The 24856-nt window shown below is 40.7% G+C and overlaps 1 protein-coding gene across 21 annotated transcripts in view; it reads right to left on the bottom strand.

The window, feature by feature from the left end:
* Window positions 1-24856, bottom strand: part of PARD3 (par-3 family cell polarity regulator) — a 676268-nt gene that overhangs the window by 171774 nt on the left and 479638 nt on the right. For all 21 annotated transcript variants that reach the window (XM_033852393.2, XM_073801602.1, XM_033852392.2 and 18 more), the window contains one exon: window positions 24550-24792. In XM_033852393.2, coding sequence (XP_033708284.1) covers window positions 24550-24792 — 243 coding nt within the window. The remainder of the gene's footprint in view (window positions 1-24549; window positions 24793-24856) is intronic.

The raw sequence follows: 24856 nt of genomic DNA, 5'->3' as shown, positions 1-24856 counted from the left end.
AAGCAGGGCAGGCGGGTTGAAGATCGCAGAGGTAAAGGAGAAGCCTAGAAAAGGGACATAGTCCACACTACCTCAAAACCTCCCCCCAGAATCGTGAAGAGTCACATGCACAGAACAGAATTATTGAAATCTACATCTCACCCAAAGCAAGTCATGTTAACTCCAACATATCAAAGTATTTATTTTATCGAAAGGGTTTTCAACAAACATTCCACAGTTAAGCAAGATGTAAAGAGTAGCTCTGGGCAAACAAGGACTTCTAATTTTTTTTTTTTTTTTTTTTGCGGTACACGGGCCTCTCACTGTTGTGGCCTCTCCCATTGCGAAGCACAGGCTCCGGACGCGCAGGCTCAGCGGCCATGGCTCACGGCCCAGCCGCTCCGCGACATGTGGGATCCTCCCGGACCGGGGCACGAACCCGTGTCCCCTGCATCGGCAGGCGGACTCCCAACCACTGCGCCACCAGGGAAGCCCAGGACTTTTAATTTTTAATGGTTATTAATATCTCCTAACACAGAAGCATTATTTTAATTCTCCATTAGTAGATATTTATATGTTTATTGGTGGCTTATTAAGTTTTTCAGATATTTCTGTAATAGAAATCTGGGACCTGAGGAAAGTCAGCACTATGTTTTCTGGGAAATATTAAAAAAGGTAAAAAAAGGTTCCCATCCAATGAAAATATTTAGAATTTTCAACACATATACATTTACCAAATTTTGAAGCACACAAATTTTTATTTCTTAACATGAAGCAATTTTTGTTCAGCCTCAAAACTGGTACAGCTGGTGAAAGTTAATAATATGTAATGTATACAAGTTGTTTAACATGCCTATAGGCGACAGACATAGAGTATTCCATAATTAATCTGGAAAAATGAAAATATCTATCTATTCATGTATTCATATATGTTTTCATTGCTAGCAACAGCTTGTCAGAATCTCAGTCTGTGTTGGGGATTCTTCCATGTTTTAGATTAGTGACTTCCAAAAAACCTAGGATTTTCTATGCATTTAAGGAGAGGTGCTTGGAATGTGGGGTTTTAAGAGGTTCCAATCAGATCCTCACACCCCACATGGGCTGTCTCTGGCTGACATCCGTCACAGAGTCAATGGGCAATTTCAGAAGAGGAAGATGGATGGCATAGTCTAAGCAGGCGCCCGAACTATTTACTTCCCGACTTCTGCATGTGGGAAATCAGCCCTTACTCTCAGAACTTAGGAAACAGAAAATTTGCACGTTATTATCAGATATTCAAATGATGAAAGAAAAATGCCTAAACACACACACACACACACACACACACACACACACACACACACACACACACACAGAGCTTTGCACAGCCTAGAACCCTTAGCTTTAAGTACAGTTGAAAAAAAAGAAAAGGGTGGATCAATTAGCAGCCCCATGAATGTTGGAAACATCTTAACAGTGTCTCAGAGATGAAAGAGTATCATACAGAATGAGAAAAAGAGGGAAAGTTAAATTATGTCTTCAGTCATAACGAATCAAAGCCCAGAAGGAGGTCTGCAAATCAGCAGGTTCTAATGAAATATTAAGGTAAGTGATTATTGATGAAAAATTAATAAGCCTTTTTGATTTCGGCAACCTTTAAATCACACCTAGCTAATTAAAACAATTTAAAAGCATTCATTGACTCCTTGATGGGCATTTAGCTATCCTTGGGTATAGTCAGACTTCATTTTGTGAGGTATGTATGTAGCTGATGCCAGGTACGTGGACGAGTGTGCCTGAAAAAGACATATCATAAAAAAAAAATCTAGCTCCTTTTCATATTTGATTTATCGTTTCCAAGTTGGAACTAAAAAAAAATCACAAGGGACATTTCCTGTGTACCATAAATAAAGCATCTATAATGCTCTACTACATACTTATTAATATTGAACCCTATTTTAATTATCATATAATGAATACAAGGCATTTATAATACTAACATTATGTAATTACATGGTAGTTTTTATTTAAGTATATCACAGAGCTATTGAAAACAGCTCTATTATTCCAGCCCACACCTTCAGAAGGAAGAGGCACAAACAGTATCTCCAAAGGTGGGCATCGCCCACACGTCACATCACAAGTCATGGGAGGATCTGACTGCAGCCCCAAGCCTGCACCATCTTCATTCATGGCCGCAAATATCATAACCCTTGTCACCTTAGTCTCCTGTTTTGGAAATAGATGAATCTGTGCCTATTCAAGCTTCAATACTATACCAAATTTCTGCATGTTAAGTGGCTTCCTAATTACAGAAATCAATCAAACGTCCTCAGCCGGGCACCCTTTAGCATCAGTATAGAGCAGCGGTCCCCAACCTCTTTGGCACCAGGGACCGGTTTCCTGGAAGACAGCTTTTCCCTGAACGGGACGGGGTTGGGTGGGGGGGATGGTTCAGACAGTAATGCGAGCGATGGCGGGCGGCAGGTGAAGCTTCCCTTGCTGGCTCACTGCTCACCTCCTGCCGTGCGGCCCGGGGTCCTAACGGGCCCTGCTGAGGCCCCCTGGTATAGAATGTAAAAAGCTGCAGGCATTAACTGTAGCGTCCAAATTAAAAGTCAAGAAACCTAAAAGTTTTACACACAAAAGATGCTTTAAAAAATACAGAATCATCCAATATCATACCCGTGCAAAAACAATTTATGCAGCCAACTCTTAGTTTCTAAATGTCCCGTGAACTCAAGAATACAAATGCTGCTGCTGATGGTGGTAGGGGTGGCAGCATAATGATAATAGCAACTAATACTTCCTGGGCTCCTCCTATGGGCCAGGCAGTATTCAAAGTGCCTTACATGGACTCATTCATTCAATCCTCACACAAACCCGATGAGGTAAGGACCGCCATCCCCATTTTACATACGCAGGAAAGTGAGGCACAGAAGGCTAACTGGCGGCGCTGGGAGGTGAGCTCAGGCTGGCCCCAGACCTGCGTCAACCACACCTGTATCCTACCCGCTCTTAGCAGATCACATTGCATGGTATCCACTCTCTCTCTTTCTCTCAAAATTACATAAGCTCTAGGAAACCAGTAAGCACCATGGATTTAGCATAAGCAAAAGAGATTTTAACAATTAAAACGGTTAACTACATTTGGCTGATAGAAATTCCACATTTGTTTCTAAAGCACGCCCTCTCTGAAATCCCAAACACACGCTTCCGGTTGTCCTGACATACACTACACCCCGACAACTGCCTTTTCTGTGCTATGCGGAGTTTGGTTTCTTCGTTCATGCCTTGATTTAACATATTTGAATGCCTATGTGCCAGGCCTTGGAATACAGCCATGAACAAAATAGACCCAAACTCCTACGTTAAAATGGAACTCCATTCTAGTTGCTAGAGATGAATGACAAACACAATTTTTCAAGCGTGAATATGCCGTATCATCATGTCATAGGCACTAGTCAGAAAAATAAAGCAGGGGAGGTGGTGAGGGAGGTCAGGGGAGGACGGGGGAGATTAGCGATTTTAAATTATTTGTGTGTCCCCATAGCAGCTAAAGCCCCTCCCCCACTGCTGCGGGGACAGAGCCTGGGTCTCTCAGAGGAGTGGGCTCTCGGCATAGAAGTGACCATGAGAGCATTCCAGGTGGTAGCACCTGGGACTCACTCCCTCCTCAGGCCTGAGGCTCCAGCGATGCCCCAGAATTCGCTTGGAATGACAACAGACTTGTTGTCACCTGGCCTACCTTCCCCTCCCTGACTAACCGTCTTCCTAGTGGCCCCCTTCCCACTGTCGGCAGTGATGGCCCAGGAGAAAACTCACGGTGCTGGCCAAGTGCCAGCATGGGGCACAGCCCAGAGGGCGCTCCAGCAGGACACCAGTCCACGGGAAAGGGTGAAGCCTGGCTCCACCGGCCTGTCCTCACTGAGATGTCCCCACAGAGATGGGGGGACGGCAGGGACCTGCTTGTATCTTCCTCAGTCCTGGGTTCCTCCAAGACACCAGAGTTTATCACCAGTGCCTACGGGAAGCCTCATCGCTACTTTCACCATGTTTTCTCATCTCTCCAGGAACACAGCCTCTTCCACCCCTGCGTACACACATGTGGGTGGAACTGGCACGGTCATTTGACTTTTAAGCATTTTTAAGAATGGCCTAGATGTACAAGTGGAGAAGAGATGGTCTCATGCAATTGCTGTAAAGGAAGTCCCAGTAAACCACCAGGGCATCACCACCCTTCCAAATCAATCAACCCACTGCTTCAGTTATCAGCGGATGGGACTGTTGGAGGCTGTCAATTCCTCAGTCAACAAGGACAACCCTACACCTACATCCAGGTGGCCTTGATCTAGTAAAAAGGCTGGAAATCTTGTAGTAAAACCAAGACAATCCAGAGATGCTCTGATTTTTCAAAGAAACCGGGGTAGTATGTTTTGGGTTCATTCATTACAAAGAGGGATGAATGGGATTCTCCCAGGGGCAAATAAAATTCCTTAGAAATCACATTAGAAGGAAAACGTTGACTAGATGATGACTCCACAAGATCTGTCCATCTTCCTGAACTGTTTTCGCAAGGTAGATTGTGTCTAGAAGATGCTCAACAGATACTGTACCCCCGGTGCTCCAGCAAAGCCTGCAGAAGTAGCAATACTGCGAATCCCGCGTCATTCAGGGTCACAAATGGCCAAAACTAGAATTTCAGATTCCTCCAGTGCTACATTGAAGACATCACTATTCTCACGAACCTGCTTAGGAACTAATTCGTGAGGTCAACATCACTCACAGTACCTGAGCCGCCCACGCAGAAACCACCTGGTTGCTGCCCAGTAAGGTCTGCAGCATCTCTTCCCATGTCGGCTCCATTTTGTTACCCTGCAGCCCTCAGTGTCCCACATGCATGAGGGTTCAAGATACCAAGAGCCCTAGGGGCTGGGCAAGCCTTCCTTGCTGATATTCCATACCGCTTTTCAAAGCACAGACCACTCAGAGAAAAGCTACAACAGTTCTGCCACTGGCTCTTGGGGGCAGGAGGGAATCAAGGAATTGATACATGTTGACCATATTTAATATTTGCCAGGAGCATATAAATCCAGCACGTAAACCAACTAGGCTGCACCATCAGTCAGATCTCTATAAATACACATATAATTATATGACTCACATCCTGTATTATATACATGTTATAGTGCTGACCCGTTTAGGATGGAGCTCAAGCACAACACCTCTCAGAAGCCCCTCCTTCCCTGACCTGAGCCAATCTCCTTAGCATCCTATTGAATTCATATCACTCTGGGTACAATACGTTTCGTGGTCTGTCACGTGACACCAAGTAAGAGGAAGTGGGAGGTGAATTTCTTATTCAATTCTGTATCCCAGACACCTCCCACGTCCCTGTACACTGCAGCCGCCAAATAATTGTTGGGGAGGGGAATGGACAGCCATGGGGGCTGGAAGAAGAACAGGTACAAGAATCTGGGGCTTGTTCAAAGAGCCCTTAAAGATTTAGCCCTTGAAGATTTCACAAAGCTTAGACATCCAGATGAAAGGAAAGAAGGAAATGGAAGGAGAAGAGAATAATTCGAAATAAGTATTTATCCTCAGCTTTAGTTTCTGTCACAAAGCAGGTGATTTTTTAAGTCATGCTAATGCCGCTTGCAAAACCAAAACCGAAACTGGAACCCTCCTGCATCGGAATTAGAATTATACAGAATCGAAGTCATTTCTAGGTCCTCCTTTCCTCCACAGGCCACATGTGACTGTGAAATATAGAGAAAACCCTCATTCCTCAAGACACGGGAGTGCCACCTGCCAGAAGTTACCATCCTTGTCCGAATCCACAATGGCTGGGAGTTTCGTGGAGCTCTCTGGAGTCTGTAACCTGTTCCACAGATACCCCATGTCCCCCAGTAAGCCCCAGTTCCATCTGCATCCTGTCCATCTCTGCTTCCAGTGTTCTTTAGAATTCTAAGCGCCATCTGAATTTAAAGCAAACTTGGAGTGAACATTTTACTTTACCACTTCTCTGCCTACACGCCTGACGCTGGTCCAATTGATTATACAACCTTCAAAAGACAAAGCAACTATTGCTTTTCAAACTTCATACCTGGCATTGAATGACCCATCATTAAGTATCAAAGCAGAGACCAGAGAAGAGGAGCAAAAGATATCTGGTATTTGGTGGCCACGCAGATTATCTTGAGAGACTTGTCATGATAATCGGTAAGTTCTAGTACGCCAAACATTTTCCTTCATGAAAGACAACACTATACTTTTGTTTTTTAAATATATTTTCACAGTTCCAGAATTATATGAAGTCTGCATGAAAGTATAGCAGGATTTTTCTTAGACAGGTAATTTGTAATTATTTTAGAGACCACCATTTATAACTTTTGAAAAACTATGAAGAAATTTGTCTTTCCCCTAGTAAATTTTTTTTTAATACACATTTATAGTAGAAATGGGATTTTAGGAGGATTTCTTTGAAGGGAATTTAGGATAATCCTTTTGTATTCCAGTGGTGTTGAGATCAAAAAGTGTGTCTCATCTAAACAAAATTTAAGCAAACTGGATATATATCTAAATGAGAATAAAAACAATTGTTTTTTTCTTTTCTTTTTGGCTTAATCAGCACACGTTTATTTCTCACAATTCGAGAGGCTGCAAGTCCAAGATCAAGGTGCCAGCAGACCCAGTGTCTGGTGAAGGCCTTCTTCCTGGCTGACAGATGGCTGCCCTCCTGTATCCGCACATAGCTAACAGCAGAGAGAGGAAGCAAGCTCTCCTGTCTCATCTTATAAGAGCATGAATCCCATTCGTGAAGGTTTAATCCTCATAACCTAATTACCTCCCAAAGGTCCCACCTACTGATACCATCACATTGTTGGTTAGGATGTCAACATATGAATTTAGGGGGACACGTTCCATTCATAACAGCCCCTATACTAAAAACAATTTATAATGTTTAAAAACTAAAGGTTTGCTCCCTGGATCACTGGTTGCCCTTCATCTGAGTTGCTGGGTGCTCTTTAAAATTCAAAGTATGGTATCTTTGAACAGAGCCTTTAATTCAGGCTTTATGCTATTATCTCCTCTATTCAGATTGACATTATCGATCCATTCCAAGTAAGCCCGTTTTAATTTGGATTCATGCACACCCAGGACATCCTCCAGACTCCTGGAGATGTCATGTTCTTCATTTCATTTGGAGAATCTGAGCTTTGATGTGAGCCAGGATCACTGGCCTGTTATTCCTTGGTTTGCTCCAGGCTCAGTCAGGCTCCACCCACGGAAGGTTTACATCTCCAGAGCCTGGGCCAGGCAGGCCTCTCTGAGAGCTAACCAAGAATTTCCCTCAAAACATGGGCAATAGAGATATGCAAATCCAGGCTAAGGCTAGTTTCTTGCCGATAACATCTGCTTAACTTTTTAAATTATACGAAACTAATTTGTAAAAAAGCTAAGCTGAAAGAGCCACCTGCCCTACCAAAAGGAACCACCTTGGACTTGCTTACCTGGGCCCAAGGCATTTTGTTTCAAGGACAAGTATTTTCAAAACTCTGTATCCCTAAGGATTCAACGATGTAATCCCTGAATAGTTTATTGACTAGAAATAATAATGAAAGGTATAAAGTGATACAGAAAATATAGTTTTAAAAGTATTTGTTTTGGGGAATTCCCTGGTGGTCAAATGGTTAGGACTCTGCTTCCATTGCAGGGGGCATGGGTTCGATCCCTGGTCAGGGAACTAAGATGCTGCAAGCCATGTAACACAGCCAAAAAAAAAAAAGAAAGTTGTTTTACAGAAATGTATATTTATAATAATATTTATTCATTCTATTTATTGAGTCCCTTTTATGCAATTTTAAATGCATATTGAATATTTAATTATTTAATAATTACTACAGATCCACAGGGTATATGAATTATCTAATCATTTTCTGTTCTGTGACAATACAGAAGTTTTGGAATTTTCACATTTCTATCTACACATCTATTTTAGTGGAAGAATCTAAGGACTTCCTTGATTGGAAAAGACAACAAACATCATTTTTAATCAACTACTGCTTACACAAAGTTACACAAAGTCAACCAATGGCACACTAAAGGAAGGAGAGGAATGAAACGGCAAATAAAGAATAATCAAACAGTTATTCACACTGAGGGCGGGGGTGCCCAAGGAAAGGCTCTAGAACATCTGGGAAGTTAATTTAAAAATGGATTTCGGATTCAGATCTTGATAAGTCTCCCAAGAAGCTGAAAATGCATCTCACAACTGGGCTTCACATAAATCCTCATGAATTTATATTGAGTTGATTGATATTCTATCCTGGTGCAAGAGCAAGAAGGAAAAAAACACCAACCGAAGACCACTAAGTACCAATAAGATTGGCACTTGAATCCACAGGTTCGGACAGTCTAAATGACAGAAGAACCAAGCAGTTGGTCAAAATAAAAAGATGAGTTACTGTGCTGAGCTGCATGTAAAGAAGGATCTTAGTGCTTCTGTTTGAAGCCTAAAAGCAAATGAAATACCAAGAAGCTAAAGGGAATTTCCACCAGTGTGGCCAGCTCATCATCAAAGACCCCAAAGTTCAGTGCCTTGCAGAGGGAAAGACATTAAAACAAAACAAGCACGCTCTGCTGGAGGACTATTTGCCTGATAGGTACCAAGGTCTAAAATAGTTTCCGCTTATCCTGATACTTCTGCAGAATATTTAAACTTTCTCTAAGGCTAAACTAAATATATAAATAAACAACCCCCATTACGCATTACTTCCCCAAATAAATTGTGGTTTCAGGCAATGTTAATCAACAAAAAGAATTAAAAAAGAAGTCTTTAAAATTAGCCATGACCTTATTTATGGCTTCATTACTTTCGAGATTTCAGCTGTTGGGTTGTTCGTGTCACCTCAGCCTTTAATTTAATTGCTGCATCTCTAACTATATTAGAATAGCTTAATGAATGGTGATGGCTTGTTTTTACTCACCCAAATTTAACATTTGCAGAACATATAACACCAAAGAGCCACTTAATTCATCCATGTATTAGATGAAGTTGGATTTATACTTTGAGACTGATCCTCTACTAGGAAAGTATGATGTGAGCCAATATGACACAGCCTGACATAATTAGGGATGAGGCTGAAACAGGAGGTCTTAGGGCCTATAAACCTCACGCTGAGGGCTTGGACTGTACCTTGGAGATGATAAACAGCCACAGAATAATTCTAAGCAAGAGAATGAGATGTCAGATTTTAATTTGAGATAGAAAACTCCAGGTATGGGGTGAAGTAGGGATTTGAGAATAACAAGACTGGAGGCTGGGGGAAGAGTTACAAGATTACTGGCAGCTTCCGTGTACCAGAACAGAAGGAGAGAAAGGGTTTGGAATTATTTGGGATGTAAAATTGGTAGGCCTTTGTCACTGACTGATGTCTGGGGAGGGAGGCTGGCTGCAGAAGAAAGGCTTGGTCTAGAGTAAATGTGTGGGTGGTGACAACATGCTCTGAGACTAGACTGATGATACTAGAGGAGGTCTGGACTGAGAAACAATGAATTTCATTTTGGATGGGTTGGGTTCAGGTGCCTGGGAGGCACAGGAAGCATGTGTTGGTAGCTAGCTCCAAGAACCTGGGGCTTACAGAGAGGGCTGGGCTAGTGCAGACTGTGCGTCACCAGTGCATCACAGCAATTAAAAACAAAAGGAGAGATTAGGAACCAAGATGGCGGAGTAGAAAGACGTGCTCTCACTCACTCTTGCAAGAACACCAGAATCACAACTAGCTGCTGGACAATCATCAACAGGAAGACACTGGAACGCACCAAAAAAGATACCCCACATCCAAAGACAAAGGAGAAGCCACAATGAGACAGCAGGAGTGGCGCAATCACAGTAAAATCAAATCCCATAACTGCTGGGTGGGTGACTCACAGACTGGAGAACACTTATACCACCGAAGTCCACCCACTGGAGAGAAGGTTCCAAGCCCCACATCAGGCTCCCAACCAGAGGGTCCGGCAACGGGAGGAGGAATTCCTAGAGAATCAGACTTTGAAGGCTAGTGGGATTTGATCGCAGGACTTTGACAGGACTGGGGGAAACAGAGACTCCACTCTTGGAGGGCACACACAGAGTAGTGTGCACATCGGGACCCAGGGGAAGGAGCAGTAACCCCATAGGAGACTGAACCAGACCTACCTGCTAGTGTTGGAGGGTCTCCTGCAGAGGCGGGGGGAAGATGTGGCTCACCAAGGGACAAGGACACTGGCAGGAGAAGTTCTGGGAAGTACTCCTTGGCGTGAGCCCTCCCAGAGTCCACCATTAGCCCCACCAAAGAGCCCAGGTAGGCTCCAGTGTTGGGTTGCCTCAGGCCAAACAACCAACAGGAAGGGAACCCAGACCCACCCAACAGCAGTCAAGCGGATTAAAGTTTTACTGAGCTCTGCCCACCAGAGCAAAAGTCAGCTCTACCCACCACCAGCCCCTCCCATCAGGAAACTTGCACAAGCCTCTAAGATAGCCTCATCCACCAGAGGGCAGATAGCAGAAGCAAGAATGACAATCCTGCAGCCTGTGGAACAAAAACCACATTCACTGAGACAGACAAGATGAAAATGCAGAGGGCTATGTACCAGATGAAGGAACAAGATAAAACCCCAGAAAAACAACTAAATGAAGTGGAGACAGGCAACCTTCCAGAGAAAGAATTCAGAATAATGATAGTGAAGATGATCCAGGACCTCGGAAAATGAATGGAGGCAAAGATCTAGAAGATGCAAGAAATGTTCAACAAAGACTTAGAAGAATTAAAGAACAAACAAACAGAGATGAACAATACAATAACTGAAAAGAAAAATACACTAGAAGGAATCAATAGCACAATAACTGAGGCAGAAGAATGGATAAGTGACCTGGAAGACAGAATGGTGGAATTCACTGCTGTGGAACAGAATAAAGAAAAAAGAATGAAAAGAAATGAAGACAGCCTAAGAGACCTCTGGCACAACATTAAACGCAAAAACATTCGCATTATAGGGGACCCAGAAAGAGAAGGGAGAGAGAAAGGACCCGTGAAAATATTTGAAAAGATTATAGTCGAAAACTTCCCTAACATGGGAAAGGAAATAGCCACCCAAGTCCAGGAAGCACAGAGAGTCCCATACAGGATAAACCCAAGGAAAAACACACCGAGACACATAGTAATCAAACTGCCAAAAATTAAAGACAAAGAAAAATTATTGAAAGCAGCAAGGGAAAAATGACAAATAACATACAAGGGAACTCCCAAAAGGTTAACAGCTGATTTCTCAGCAGAAACTCTCCAAGTCAGAAGGGAGTGGCATGATATACTTAAAGTGATGAAAGGGAAGAACTTACAACCAAGATTACTCTACCCAGCAAGGATCTCATTCAGATTCGATGGAGAAATCAAAAGCTTTGTAGACAAGCAAAAGCTAAAAGAACTCAGCACCACCAAACCAGCTCTACAACAAATGCTAAAGGAACTTCTCTAAGTGGGAAACACAAGAGAAGAAAAGGACTAGAAAAACAAACCCAAAACAATTAAGAAAATGGTCATAGGAACATACATATCAATAATTACCTTAAATGTGAATGGATTAAATGCTCCAACCAAAAGACACAGGCTCGCTGAATGGATACAAAAACAAGACCCATCTATATGCTGTCTACAAGAGACCCACTTCAGACCTAGGGACACATACAGACTGAAAGTGAGGGGATAGAAAAAGATATTCCATGCAAATGGAAATCAAAAGAAAGCTGGAGTAGCAATACTCATATCAGATAAAATAGACTTTAAAATAAAGAATGTTACAAGAGACAAGGAAGGACACTACATAATGATCAAGGGATCAATCCAAGAAGAAGATATAACAATTATAAATCTATATGCACCCAACATAGGAGCACCTCAATACATAAGGCAAATGCTAACAGCTATAAAATTAACACAATAATAGTGGGGGACTTTAACACCTCACTTACACCAATGGACAGGTCATCCAAAATGAAAATAAATAAGGAAACATAAACTTTAAATGACACAATAGACCAGATAGATCTAATTGATATTTATAGGACACTCCATTCAAAAATAAAAGATTACACTTTTTTCTCAAGTGCACATGGAACATTCTCCAGGACAGATCACATCTTGGGTCACAAATCAAGCCTCAGTAAATTTAAAAAAATTGAAATCATATGAAGCATCTTTTCTGACCACAACGCTATGAGATTAGAAATGAATTACAGAGAAGAAAACGTAAAAACCACAAGCACATGGAGGCTAAACAATACTTTACTAAATAACCAAGAGATTACTGAAGAAATCAAAGAGGAAATCAAAAAATACCTAGAAACAAATGGCAATGAATAACTGAAAAGAAATGAAATAAAATGAAAACACAACAACCCAAAACCTATGGGATGCAGCAAATGCAGTTGTAAGAGGGAAGTTTATAGCTATACAAGCCTACCTCAAGAAACAAGAAAAATCTCAAATAAACAATCTAACCTTACACTTAAAGGAACTAGAGGAAGAAGAACAAACAAAACCCAAAGTTAGCAGAAGGAAAGAAATCATTAAGATCAGAGCAGAAATAAATGAAATAGAAACAAAGAAAACAATAGCAAAGATCAATCAAACTAAAAGCTGGTTCTTTGAGAAGATTAACAAAATTGATAAACCATTAGCCAGACTCATCAAGAAAAAGAGGGAGAGGATGCAAATCAATAAAATTAGAAATGAAAAAGAAGTTACAACAGACACTGCAGAAATACAAAGCATCCTAAGAGACTACTACAAGCAACTCTTTGCCAATAAAATGGACAACCTGGAAGAAATGCACTAATTCTTAGAAAGGTATAACCTTCCAAGACTGAATCAGAAAGAAATAGTAAATATGAGCAGACCAATCACAAGTAATGAAATTGAAACTGTGATTAAAAATCTTCCAACAAACAAAAGTCCAGGACCAGATGGCTTCACAGGTGAATTCTATCAAACATTTAGAGAAGAGCTAACACCCATCCTTCTCAAACTCTTCCAAAAAATTGCGGAGGAAGAAACACTCCCAAACTCATTCTATGAGGCCACCATCACCCTGATACCAAAACCAGACAAAGATACTACAAAAAAAGAAAATCACAGACCAATATCACTGATGAATATACATGCAAAAATCGTCAACAACACACTAGCAAACAGAATCCAACAACACATTAAAAGGATCATACACCATGATCAAGTGGGATTTAACCCAGGGATGCAAGGACTCTTCAGTTTACGTAAATCAATCAATGTGACAAACCAAAAAAACAAATTGAAGAATAAAAGTCATATGATCATCTCAATAGATGCAGAAAAAGCTTTTGACAAAATTCAACACCCACATATGATAAAAACTCTCCACAAAGTGGGCAAAGAGGGAAACTACCTCAACATAATAAAGGCCATATATGACAAACGCACAGCAAACATCATTCTCAAAGGTGAAAAACTGAAAGCATTTCCTCTTAGATCAGGAAAAGAAAAGGATGTCCACTCTCACCACTATTATTCAACATAGTTTTGGAAGTCCTAGCCACGGCAATCAGAGAAGAAAAAGAAATAAAAGGAATACAAATTGCAAAAGAAGAAGTAAAACTGTCACTGTTTGTAGATGACATGATACTATACATAGAGAATCCTAAAGATGCCACCAGAAAACTACTAGAGCTAATCAATGAATTGGGTAAAGTTGCAGGATACAAAATTAATGCACAGAAATCTCGTGCATGCCTATACACTAATGATGAAAAATCTGAAAGAGAAATTAAGGAAACACTCCCATTTACCACTGCAACAAAAAGAATAAAATACCTAGGAATAAACCTACCTAGAGAGAAAAAAGAACTGTATGCAGAAAACTATAAGACACTGATATAAGAAATTAAAGATGATACCAACAGGGCTTCCCTGGTGGCAGTGGTTGAGAGTCCGCCTGCCGATGCAGGGGACACGGGTTCATACCCCGGTCCGGGAAGATCCCATATGCCGCGGAGCGGCTGGGCCCGTGAGTCATGGCCGCTGAGCCTGCGCGTCCGGAGCCTGTGCTCCACAACGGGAGAGGCCACAACAGTGAGAGGCCCGCGTAAAGCAAAAAAAATAAAAAAATAAAATAAAATAAAGATGATACCAACAAATGGAGAGATATACCATGTTCATGGATTGGAAGAATCAATACTGTGAAAATGACTGTACTACCCAGAGCAATCTACAGATTCAATGCAATCCCTATCAAATTACCAATGGCATTTTTTACAGAACTAGAACAAAAAGTCTTAAAATTTGTATGGAGACACAAAAGACCCTGAATAGCCAAAGCAGCCTTGAGGGAAAAAAACAGAGCTGGAGGAATCAGACTCCCTGACTTCAGACTATACTACAAAGCTACAGTAATCAAGATAATATGGTACTGGCACAAAAACAGAAACATAGATCAATGGAAGAAGATAGAAAGCCCAGAGATAAACCCACACACCTATGGTCAACTAGTCTATGACAAAGGAGGCAAGGATATACAATGGAGAAAAGACAGTCTCTTCAATAAGTGGTGCTGGGAAAACTGGACAGCTACATGTAAAAGAATGAAATTAGAACATTCCCTTTCACCATACACAAAAATAAACTCAAAATGGATTAGAGACCTAAATCTAAGACCGGACACTATAAAACTCTCAGAGGAAAGCATAGGAAGAACACTCTTTGACATAAATCACAGCAAGGTCTTTTTTGATCCACCTCCTAAAGTAATGGAAATAGAAACAAAAATAAACAAATGGGGCCTAATGAAACTTCAAAGCTTTTGCACAGCAAAGGAAACCATAAACAAGACAAAAAGACAACCCTCAGAATGGGGAAAATATTTGCAAATGAATCAACGGACAAAGGATTAATCTCCAAAATATATAAATAGCTCATGCAGCTCAATATTAAAAAAACAAACAACCCAATCCAAAAATGGGCAGAAGACCTAAATAGACATTTCTCCAAAGAAGACATACAGATGGCCAAGAAGCACATGAAAAGCTGCTCAACATCACTAATTATCAGGGAAATGCAAATCAAAACTACAATGAGGTATCACCTCACACCAGTTAGAATGGGCATCATCAGAAAATCTACAAACAACAAATGCTGGAGAGGGTGTGGAGAAAAGAGAACCCTCTTGCACTGTTGGTGGGAATGTAAATTGATACAGCCACTATGGAAAACAGTATGGAAGTTCCTTAACAAGCTAAAAATAGAATTACCATACGACCCAGCAATCCCACTACTGGGCATATACACAAAGAAAACCATAATTCAAAAAGACACATGCACCCAATGTTCATTGCAACAGTATTTACAATAGCCAGATCATGGAAGCAATGTAAATGCCCATCAACAGACAAATGGATAAGGAAGATGTGGTACATATATACAATGGAATATTACTGAGCCATAAAAAGGAATGAAACTGGGTCATTTTTAGAGACGTGGATGGATCTAGAGTCTGTCATAGAGTGAAGTAAGTCAGAAAGAGAAAAACAAATATCGTATATTAACGCATATATGTGGAAGCTAGAGAAATGGTACAGATGAACCGGTTTGCAGGGCAGAAATTGATACACAGATGTAGAGAACAAACGTATGGACACCAAGGGGGGAAAGTGGCAGGGGTGGGGGTGGTGGTGGGTTGAATTGGGAGATTGGGATTGACATGTATACAGTGATGTGCATAAAACTGATGACTAATAAAGACCTGCTGCATGAAAATAATAAATTAAATAAAATTAAAAAATTAAAAAAAGAAAATGGCCTTCACTATTAATTTTATAATTTCTTCTTCATTGCAAATTTTGATTAAAATTTTTTAATATTAATAATATGTAAATAGGATGAGTTATTCATTACAAGTACTGACATTGATATTGTTTTTCTAAGAGCTGAAATTGTCTTCTTTTATTAAAGGTGTTAATTCAAAAAAAAAAAAAAATCCCAAAAGGAACGTGTAGAGAATAGCAGTGGTCCAGAGCTATTGTCTTAGGGGATCCAAAGTTAGGGGACAAATAGAAGAGACTCTCTAAAGAGACAGTGAAGGAATAGTCAGAAAGGAAGGAGGAAGCAAGAGATAGCAGTATTGTACATAGAAACTAAGAGAAGAGAGCTTCACGGAGGCCAGAGTGACCCAGAGGGAAAGAACGGAAGTGTTCACTAAACCAGGAGTCCAGGAGGCCACTGGGAAACTAACACAGCACGGCTGCTGGAACCAATACCCACAAACCTACTACCTTAAGATAACTACAATTTATCATATTTGGGTGCTGGAGGTCAGAAGTCTGAAATTGGTTTCACTGGGCTTAAACCAAGGTGCTAGCAGGGCTGGTTCCCTCTGGAGGCTCTAGAGGAGAATCTGCTTTCTGGCTTTTACCAGCTTCTAGAATCCACTGCCCTCCTGGGCTCAAGGCTCCTTCCTGTCTTCACAGCAGCAGCCTGCATCTTTTCTTGCTTTTTGTTTTTTTTTTTTGCACATTTCAAAAATTTATTGTGGTAAGAACGCTTAACATGAGATCTTCCTTCTCAACAAATTTTCAATTTACATTTCAACCAGCATTCAATACAGTGTTTTGATCTATGGGCACAATGTTGTATAGCAGATCTCAAGAAGCTTTTCATCTTGCATAACTGAAATTTCATACCCATATATTAGCAATCCCTCATTTCCCTCTCCCAAAGCCCTGGCAACTACGATTCTATTCTTTGCTTCTTTAAGTTTGACTATTTTAGATACCTCATATAAATTTGAGTTATGCAGTATTTTTTCCTCTGTGATTGACTTATTTCATTTAGCATAACATCCTCAAGGCTCATTTATGTTGTTGCCTATTGCAGGATTTTCTTTTTTAACAGCCTACATCTTCAAGTCTCTCTCCAACTTTGACTCTCCCACCTCCTTCACTTATGATCCACTGGGCCCATCTGGAGAAACCAGGGAAACGTCCCCATTTTAAGATCTTTAACGTAATCAGATCTGCAGCGTCCTTTTTCTTGCATGAAGTAACATATTTACAGGTTCCAGGGACGAGGGCAGGGGCATCTTTGGGGGACCATTATTATGCCTACCACATGGAGTGAACAAGATATAGAAAAGAAACAGCAGTCTCTATCAATCCTAGGTTAATCTTTCAAGAAGTCTGGATTAGAAGTGAAGAGGAAAAATAGGGCAGAGAATAGCCAGAGGTTAAGAAACAATTTTTTTTTTTTTAAACAGCATGATCAAGACATCATGTGTACCAGCTACGCAGAAGTGACAGCAGAGACACACAGGCTAAGAAGGGACCAGGAGGGGGGCCTGAGGAGCAGAGCAGGCTCCTTGCAGGGGTGGGGCTGGGATCCAGAAGAGTGTTCCCAGGGCCGGCCAAGAAGAACGAAAACCCATCCTCAGCAAGCATGGAGAGAGAGGTGGTCCAGGCACAGACAGAGGAGGTGGATGGAGCTGGCCAAGGTCAGAGATGTGTAGTGGGGACACTTAGATGGGGCCAGGGTGGAGCTCGTTCATCAGCAAAACATGTGCAAAACACATGTTACAATGAGATGGATTCCATTTGAAAATTACTTTCTCACATCTCAAGAAAAGCCAAGATTAAAAAAAAAATAACTAAGTAAATAAAATTGTATTTGACTTTTTGAATAGCAAATACCACTTTGTTATACGACCCAACCTTTTAAAAAGAGCACTTGTTTAATAACAGCCTGTAGCTAAGAAAATTAGTTTTGTTCTGTGTTTGCCAGACTTCCTTTTGACACAACTGGCTTCCGGTTTTTAATGGGGGAAAAAACAAGTTCACAGAGGTCTTTTCTTTTAAAATCGGCATTTTCTCTTTAGTCGTAAAATGCATGCAAAAAGCATATGATTATGGTATTTATGTTTCCATTAAGGTGTCCTCAGCAAGCTGGGGGAGCCTAGCCTACTATTTTCCTGCTGTTTAGATTTACTGCAGCGCAGTAACTGTTTTATTTCAATTATATTTGAGGACAATGCTCTCTTTGTGGCAAATGATTGCATGGTGACAGTCAGCAAATGTCCATTAGGGCTGTTTTTCTGTGGAGTTTTAAACTACAGATTCTGGGATCTGACTATAAAAATATGAATTGCATCGTGTCCTCAAATAAATAAAAAACATTATCGACTGACATTCCATCAATTCTTTGCTAGAATTCAAAGCACACGAAATTTTGAATTGAAATTGTATAATTTACATGAAAAGAAACTTTTTGGTAAGTGTCAAGAAACACTGAATAAAGTTTATGAATAACACACCTGCAGGCTGACCTTTTGAATAAAATGATGATTCGGTCATAGGTGAAAAATGGGCATTTATGAATGCCCAGTTAAAGCTGTACCCAATATGGAAATTATAAATTATTTCACCTCTTCACTGTAAACGACCTTACTAAACTAACCGATAATGGAGTTCCAGTTCGTTTTTGATTAGCCCAAGAATAGTACTGTTCAAAGGGTGGATGGACCAACTGCATTAGTCAACTGAGGCGCTTGTTGAAAATGTGAGTTCTTAGTCCCCAGCCAGATCTACTGCATCAGGATACCAATGGGTGGAGGTCAACACTGGCGAGAAGCACTCCACGCTCTTGATATACATGCCAAAATTTGAAAGATCACTGTTCTAGAATGCAGGCTTTCATAATTCTTAAGAGCATGATCCCTACCTGCCTGGCCCACCAGAAGACAATCTGACGTAAAGAGTAATGTCAACATTTTCGCCAAGGTTTGAGAAGTCCAAGCCTCTATATCTCTATGGAGCACTGAAGCTTGGAATCAGCAAAACTTTCATGAAAGTAAAACAGGAAGATCTTCAAAGACTTCCATGAAAGTACAAAACGAATACCTTCAAATTCGCAAAAAACAGACTGAAATTGATGACTCATGTCCTGACACCACTATCCCCCTAACTCATTCTCAAATAAGGCATTTTTTCAGTACCCACCATCTACTTTTTCTTCCAAGTATTTATACTATAGAAGCCATCTGGTATGCCTCACACTGAACTCAATAAGTCCTAATTTAAAAAGAAACGGTTCATGATATGATGTGATTCATGGAGAATACTTAATGACCAACCTACTTGATGACTGAACTGTGGGCATCAGAGAACTGCATCCCCACACTTTTATATGTATGTTAATTATAAGGAATAAAACCATCTTTATTCATTCCATTTTCATTCCTTACTTGTTTCTGTATCCAGGTGGGGATGCTGTCCTTTCCTGAGAGTAAGTGCCCATTTCCCAACTTATAATACCAATAGCAAACACCTAAATAGTGCTTACTGTGGACCAGGCACTGTGCTAAGTGCTTGGAAGATATTAACAGACTTAGTCCACACCAAGCCTAATGAGGTAAGTACCACTATTATCCCCATTTTACAGATGAGGAAAATGAAGCACAGAGTTCACACTAATGGTGGACGAACCCAGAACAAAAGTCAGGCAGTGTGTATCTTGGACATCACACTTAGCTGCCTCTGATTTTATAACAGGGGACTTCCCTGGTGGCGCAGTGGGTAAGACTCTGCACTCCCAATGCAGGGGGCCTGGGTTCGATCCCTGGTCAGGGAACTAGATCCCACATGCATGCCTCAACTAAGAGTTTGCATGCCGCAACGAAGAAGTCCGCGTGCTGCAACTAAGACCCGGCGCAACCAAATAAATAAATAAATGAAATTAAAAAAAAAGAGTTTCTGATTTTATAACAGGATTATTGATAGAGGTAGGAGAGAGTGGTATATCAGAATTAAGAATGATAAATGCTGTCAGTAACACTGCACTGCAAATTTGAAAGCTGCTAAGGGAGCAAACCTTGAAAGTTCTCATCACAAGGGAAACAATTATTTTTAACTTTTCATGGTGACACGTGGTAAGTATATATTGCACTGATCATTTCACAATGTGTACAAATGTTGAATTAGTGTGTCATACACCCAAAACGAATACGATATTGTATGTCAATTATAAAATACATCAATTAAAAAAGGATAAATGCTAGCAGACATTTGATTGATAACATTTCTTTAAGTAGAGGCTCGCAAAATGAAAGGTAGAAGAGATTATTGAATGACACTGAAGAATCTCACAATTCTTACTTAATTTCACAAAATATTGTGGCAATGATTTGACTAGGGGGTAGTTCTCCAATGTGCAGACAACCTTGATATGAAGATGATGATTCCCTTGGACTCTTGTGTGCATGATTCCCTAAACTCAGAATGGTGTTGGGCATGAAACGAACCCTGAGAGAGGGAGACTTAGGTAAGGAAGGGCTCAGTTCCCAGGTAACAGGAGCAGAGGGCGGGCATCCCGGGACTGAAGCCACTGCTCAAGGGACCAGGCTGCTTCCCTCTTCCTCCACGTGGCCTTCATCCTCAGGCTTATTAGATGAGCCCCATCTAAGGGCACCATCCAAATCCAGGCAGGGAGAAGGGAAAATGGCAAAGGGAAAAAGCTGAGTCGGCTCTATTTTCATCAGGAAAAACCTAGCTTGGCAGAAAGTCCCATCCTCTGAGACTGTGGATCCTATAAATGAGTCCCACTTAGCTCATTCATCACAATAACGTCATGTGGTCACCTCTTACTACAAGGGAGCCCGGGAAATTGAAAATTTTAAGCTGGGCACATTACCAGCCTGAACAAAATGGGGATCCTATTAGGTAAGGAAGAGGGAGAGAAGAGGTGCTGGGTAGGCGACTAGCAGTGTCTCCCACGGTGGGAGAAATGTGCGAACACAGAGGCTCTGCATCAGAAGACACAGCAATCACACAGGCAATACACTCCACCAAAGAGATGTAGGACTAGGAATCATTTACAATAGCTACATCTTTGAGGTCTCTGGTTATAAGCAGGATAAAAGTAAGTTCACCAACACTTTTGTGAGTTTGAGCTTTGTTATTTATAGAAAACAGAAGGGTAGGGGTGACTTCTCCGGCATCCACCCAATATGAAAACTCAGAATGTTACTAAGGGCATTAATAAATAGTAGTAACAATGGCCAAAGGGTACTGTCAGATAATATTTCGTGTGTCAATCCAATTAAACAGGCGTGGACAATATTGCCAGAGTATGAAGCTATCGTAAAAAAGCATTTTATAAATAATACGTGGAAATTGAGAAAGTGTCCCAGTTTGACATCAAATTCACAGCACTTAATAAATTATCCCTGGTTATTTCCACATGGGACCACCAGATCCACATTTCCATTAGATCAATCAAAATTATAAGCAATGAAATTCAGAATATGGCTTTCTTACTGAACAATAAAAATCCCAGAACAGACTCAGGCTACGCTTCAGACTGTCAACGGACTGGTGATTTTCCCATGAAATCCAAAAATGTGAACAGTAAAGTTCATCTGACACCAACGGCAAACTCGGGTGAAATTTAGTTAGTTGATGGGAGTTTCTTTATGGGGTCAAAACTCTCTCTGAGGAGTTTCAAGTTTTATGTTTCCATCATTTAACTTTTTAGAAAGTTAATAGAAGCATATTCTAGATCATCTTATGTGTTATTTCACTGTCTGAATTTAAGTTTACAGACGCAGAGGCACCAAGAAATGCTGCTTTTACTGTCTCGAGTTAATGGTAAGAGAAGCAGGTTGGACGTCATGCATTAGGATGCGTGGATGCAGCACATGGGTCAAAGGTCATGGGATACAGACATGCAAAAGAACTGCAGACTCTAACTGAGAAGAGCGATGGCTGAACTGAGTCAGCCCGTGGCTTGTGGAGCAAACAAACTGAAATGAACCAGGCACGGAGCCTCCACCACCGTATTCATGATTTGTGTGAGACTTTAGATTTTAAAAAAACCTTATTGGCCACATTAAATTAATGTTGTTCATTTGAATGCAATGGTTTTACTGTTTTGTTTGTATTTAATTTGTAAAGATGTTTGGTTTTATAGTTACATAATGGCCGTAAACAGAAGGAGTTTGGCCCTATTTTATTTTTATACATATTTAAGTAACATTATAATCAAAACAATTTAACTCTATGCGGCAGTATCAAGAGATCATCTTGTAAAGAGTCTCTAGGCTACTCAAGTCTGAGAAACACTCTTTTTACAGCTTTTACTCTGACAGAAAATGGCAATGGAGGTGATGCCATTATTTCCAAACCAAATGCAATTATAGGTTGATGAAGAAATACTTTACAGGTTCCATTATTCCCAACTTTTTGGATTAGTGAAATCATTGTTCAATGGACAGCTTATTCTCTGAAAAAATCATAATTACAAAAACACAAAACATAAATATCTGTGATCCATTTAAAAAAATAAATTATATCTCTCTTGAGGTGGACACGTCTTAGAAAGTCTGTAGTCCAATCACCCTTCTGGGACACTAATACATAGAACTGTAAAATCTCTGACACACAGTTGTCTGGGATGTGCCTGAGTGAGGCTGAGAGGGGCTTTGAACACACCGACGTGTATGATGTGATTCTGAGCTCTTCTCCCCAAGACCAAAGCCTCCTCGGAACGTGTTGCTGAGTGGGATTTTGATGGAAATGAATCAGGAGGCTGAGTTTCAGTCTGAGGTCAGCTTGGGGCAGAACTGAGCCTGCAGGCTGGGATGCTGGGGACCCTAGTAGTCAGGACCCTGGACACAGAAGGTTTTGAAAATCTGCAGAGATCTTCAGGAGGCTCAGACTCTTGTAGGGCACTGGGGTTTAAACGGGGGTTTAAAGCAACCATTTCTGGATGCCAGGAGCTGGAGAGACCCCTTCTGACTCCCAGCTCTGTCAGGGGGAATTTCTGAGTCATGTGAATAATCACTATAAGTCACTATCTTTTAGATTTTCAAACTAGATGCGGAAGGTGCTGAAAATGATCAATATTTTTACCAATGATCAATAACACGTTAACTAATTTTCTTTTAGCTCCTCCAGGAGTTACTAACTGGCAGTGCCAGTGTTGCTGGTGTGTCTTCTCCCAAGAAAACACTTTCCATGGGGCATCCATGGCCTTCAAGTGAGATTTGACCTTTGACAAACAGCTTCCACAAGTACGGCAAAAACCTAGCAAAAGTTTTTTAAGAAAATGTCACTCGCTGTTAATCACCTTACTCTTTGACTCCTGATACATCCATATTAGATAATAAGCACAGTGAACACCAAAGGGGTTTAAATAAACCATAAGCCTCCTATGGCAACTTACAAGGCTCACTCATTACGATCAACACCAAATAGATCTTCATAAAACAATGTTTTAAAGCCCTAAAACCACACAAAACCAAACAAAAAAGAAAGAACAGAACAACAATCTGACTAGCTTTCCCTAAGATCTGCTTCTCCTTTTGCTACTCTTTAAAACGCTTCTATCTGGGTTTGCCTGAGGGTTACCTGTTGCCTTTGCAAACCTTTATTAAAAAAAGCTGCAAGTAAGTAGCTAAAACATAGACAGCTTGTAAAATAAAGCAGCCAAATAGCACATGGGCGCTAGAGACAAAGGAATTCCAACGCATCTCTAGTCTTGTAGGGGTTCATAAAGTATAGCACCAGCATCAGACCCGGGAACTTGTTAGAAATGCAAATTCTCAGGCTCCACTGCAGTCCTACGGAATCAAAATTCTGGGGAAGGGTTAATCCAACTGTGTTTTAAGAAGCCCTCCAGGTATCTGATGTGTGCTAAAGAACCCCTAGTTTGAAGTGAGACCTACTATTTTTAAAGCCTAGCTTCACAATATAGCAATGATTACAAGACATCACTATAAGATGGGATGGAATGAGTGTATTGTTTATGAAGATAGCATGCATGTGTTCCAAATAAAAAGAAATGAATATTATTTTCTTCACGAACTAAACTTTATATGGTGCTTGAATACATAAATGAAGGAGCTGAAGATCTGTTTCTAAATTGTTTCAGATAAAATTTGAAATAAATATATAACCATTAACATAGGGTCGGCATTGCACTCCTCTGTGCTACACTAATATACACAGTCAGACCTGTGGTCTGTGGCTATTAACAAGCAATTTGAAGACTGACTATACTATACATCTCATTCACTAATTCTTTCATGATATGAAATCATGTCACCAAAAAAAAAAAAAAAAAAAAAGTGGCCCAAATCAATCATAATTGGAAGAAATCATGTCATTGCCCATCTATTTAACTACCACGACTAGAGGCTCTCCTAGCAGTAAAAGGAAATATGCCTTAAATAGAAGAACCATAGTTTCAAGTTTGCTTCTTATGTGAGTTATAAACTACAGGTTAGTTCTCCCATCTGAAACCATTTTAAAACAAGATGACATATTTTGGGATCATGAGACAAGCTATCAAAATCTCTACTGTTCTTCCATTAGGCTTCGATTTGTGTAAACTCAATACTCTTAGACACAAGGGTTTTTTAAAGGCCATTAATAAAAGGCAGTTCTAGTTGTGGAGAATTGATGAACAATCTACTCCCTTGTCACAACTATATAAAAGTTGATTTGGAAGCAATACCTTGACTGCTCCAGGAGCCTACCTGTCTGCAGGTAAAGGTTTGGAATTCCGCGGCTTCTTCACTTGGGCATACAAAGCATCCATCATATGCCCTTCTCTCGGGCTCTGGGGTCTGGTGCTGAGAGCCATGGAACCTTCATAGGAAGAAATTCCCCCGTACATCAACTCATCATCACAGCCAAATGTCCGATGAAAATCTTGGATTTCAGCATAGTCACGCTCCCGAGCCTGTCGCTCCCTAAATTCTCGAGTTTTCGCTTGAATCCTGTAAAATTAGAGCAAGTTGGAACAAGAGAAACTATGCCTTTCCTAAAAACTGCATATAGAAA

Source organism: Tursiops truncatus, chromosome 2 (assembly GCF_011762595.2).
Source record: "Tursiops truncatus isolate mTurTru1 chromosome 2, mTurTru1.mat.Y, whole genome shotgun sequence".
NCBI classification, from domain to species: domain Eukaryota; kingdom Metazoa; phylum Chordata; class Mammalia; order Artiodactyla; family Delphinidae; genus Tursiops; species Tursiops truncatus.
The sequence above is the reverse complement of the archived record's forward strand: the minus strand, read 5'-3'. Positions and strand labels throughout refer to the sequence as shown.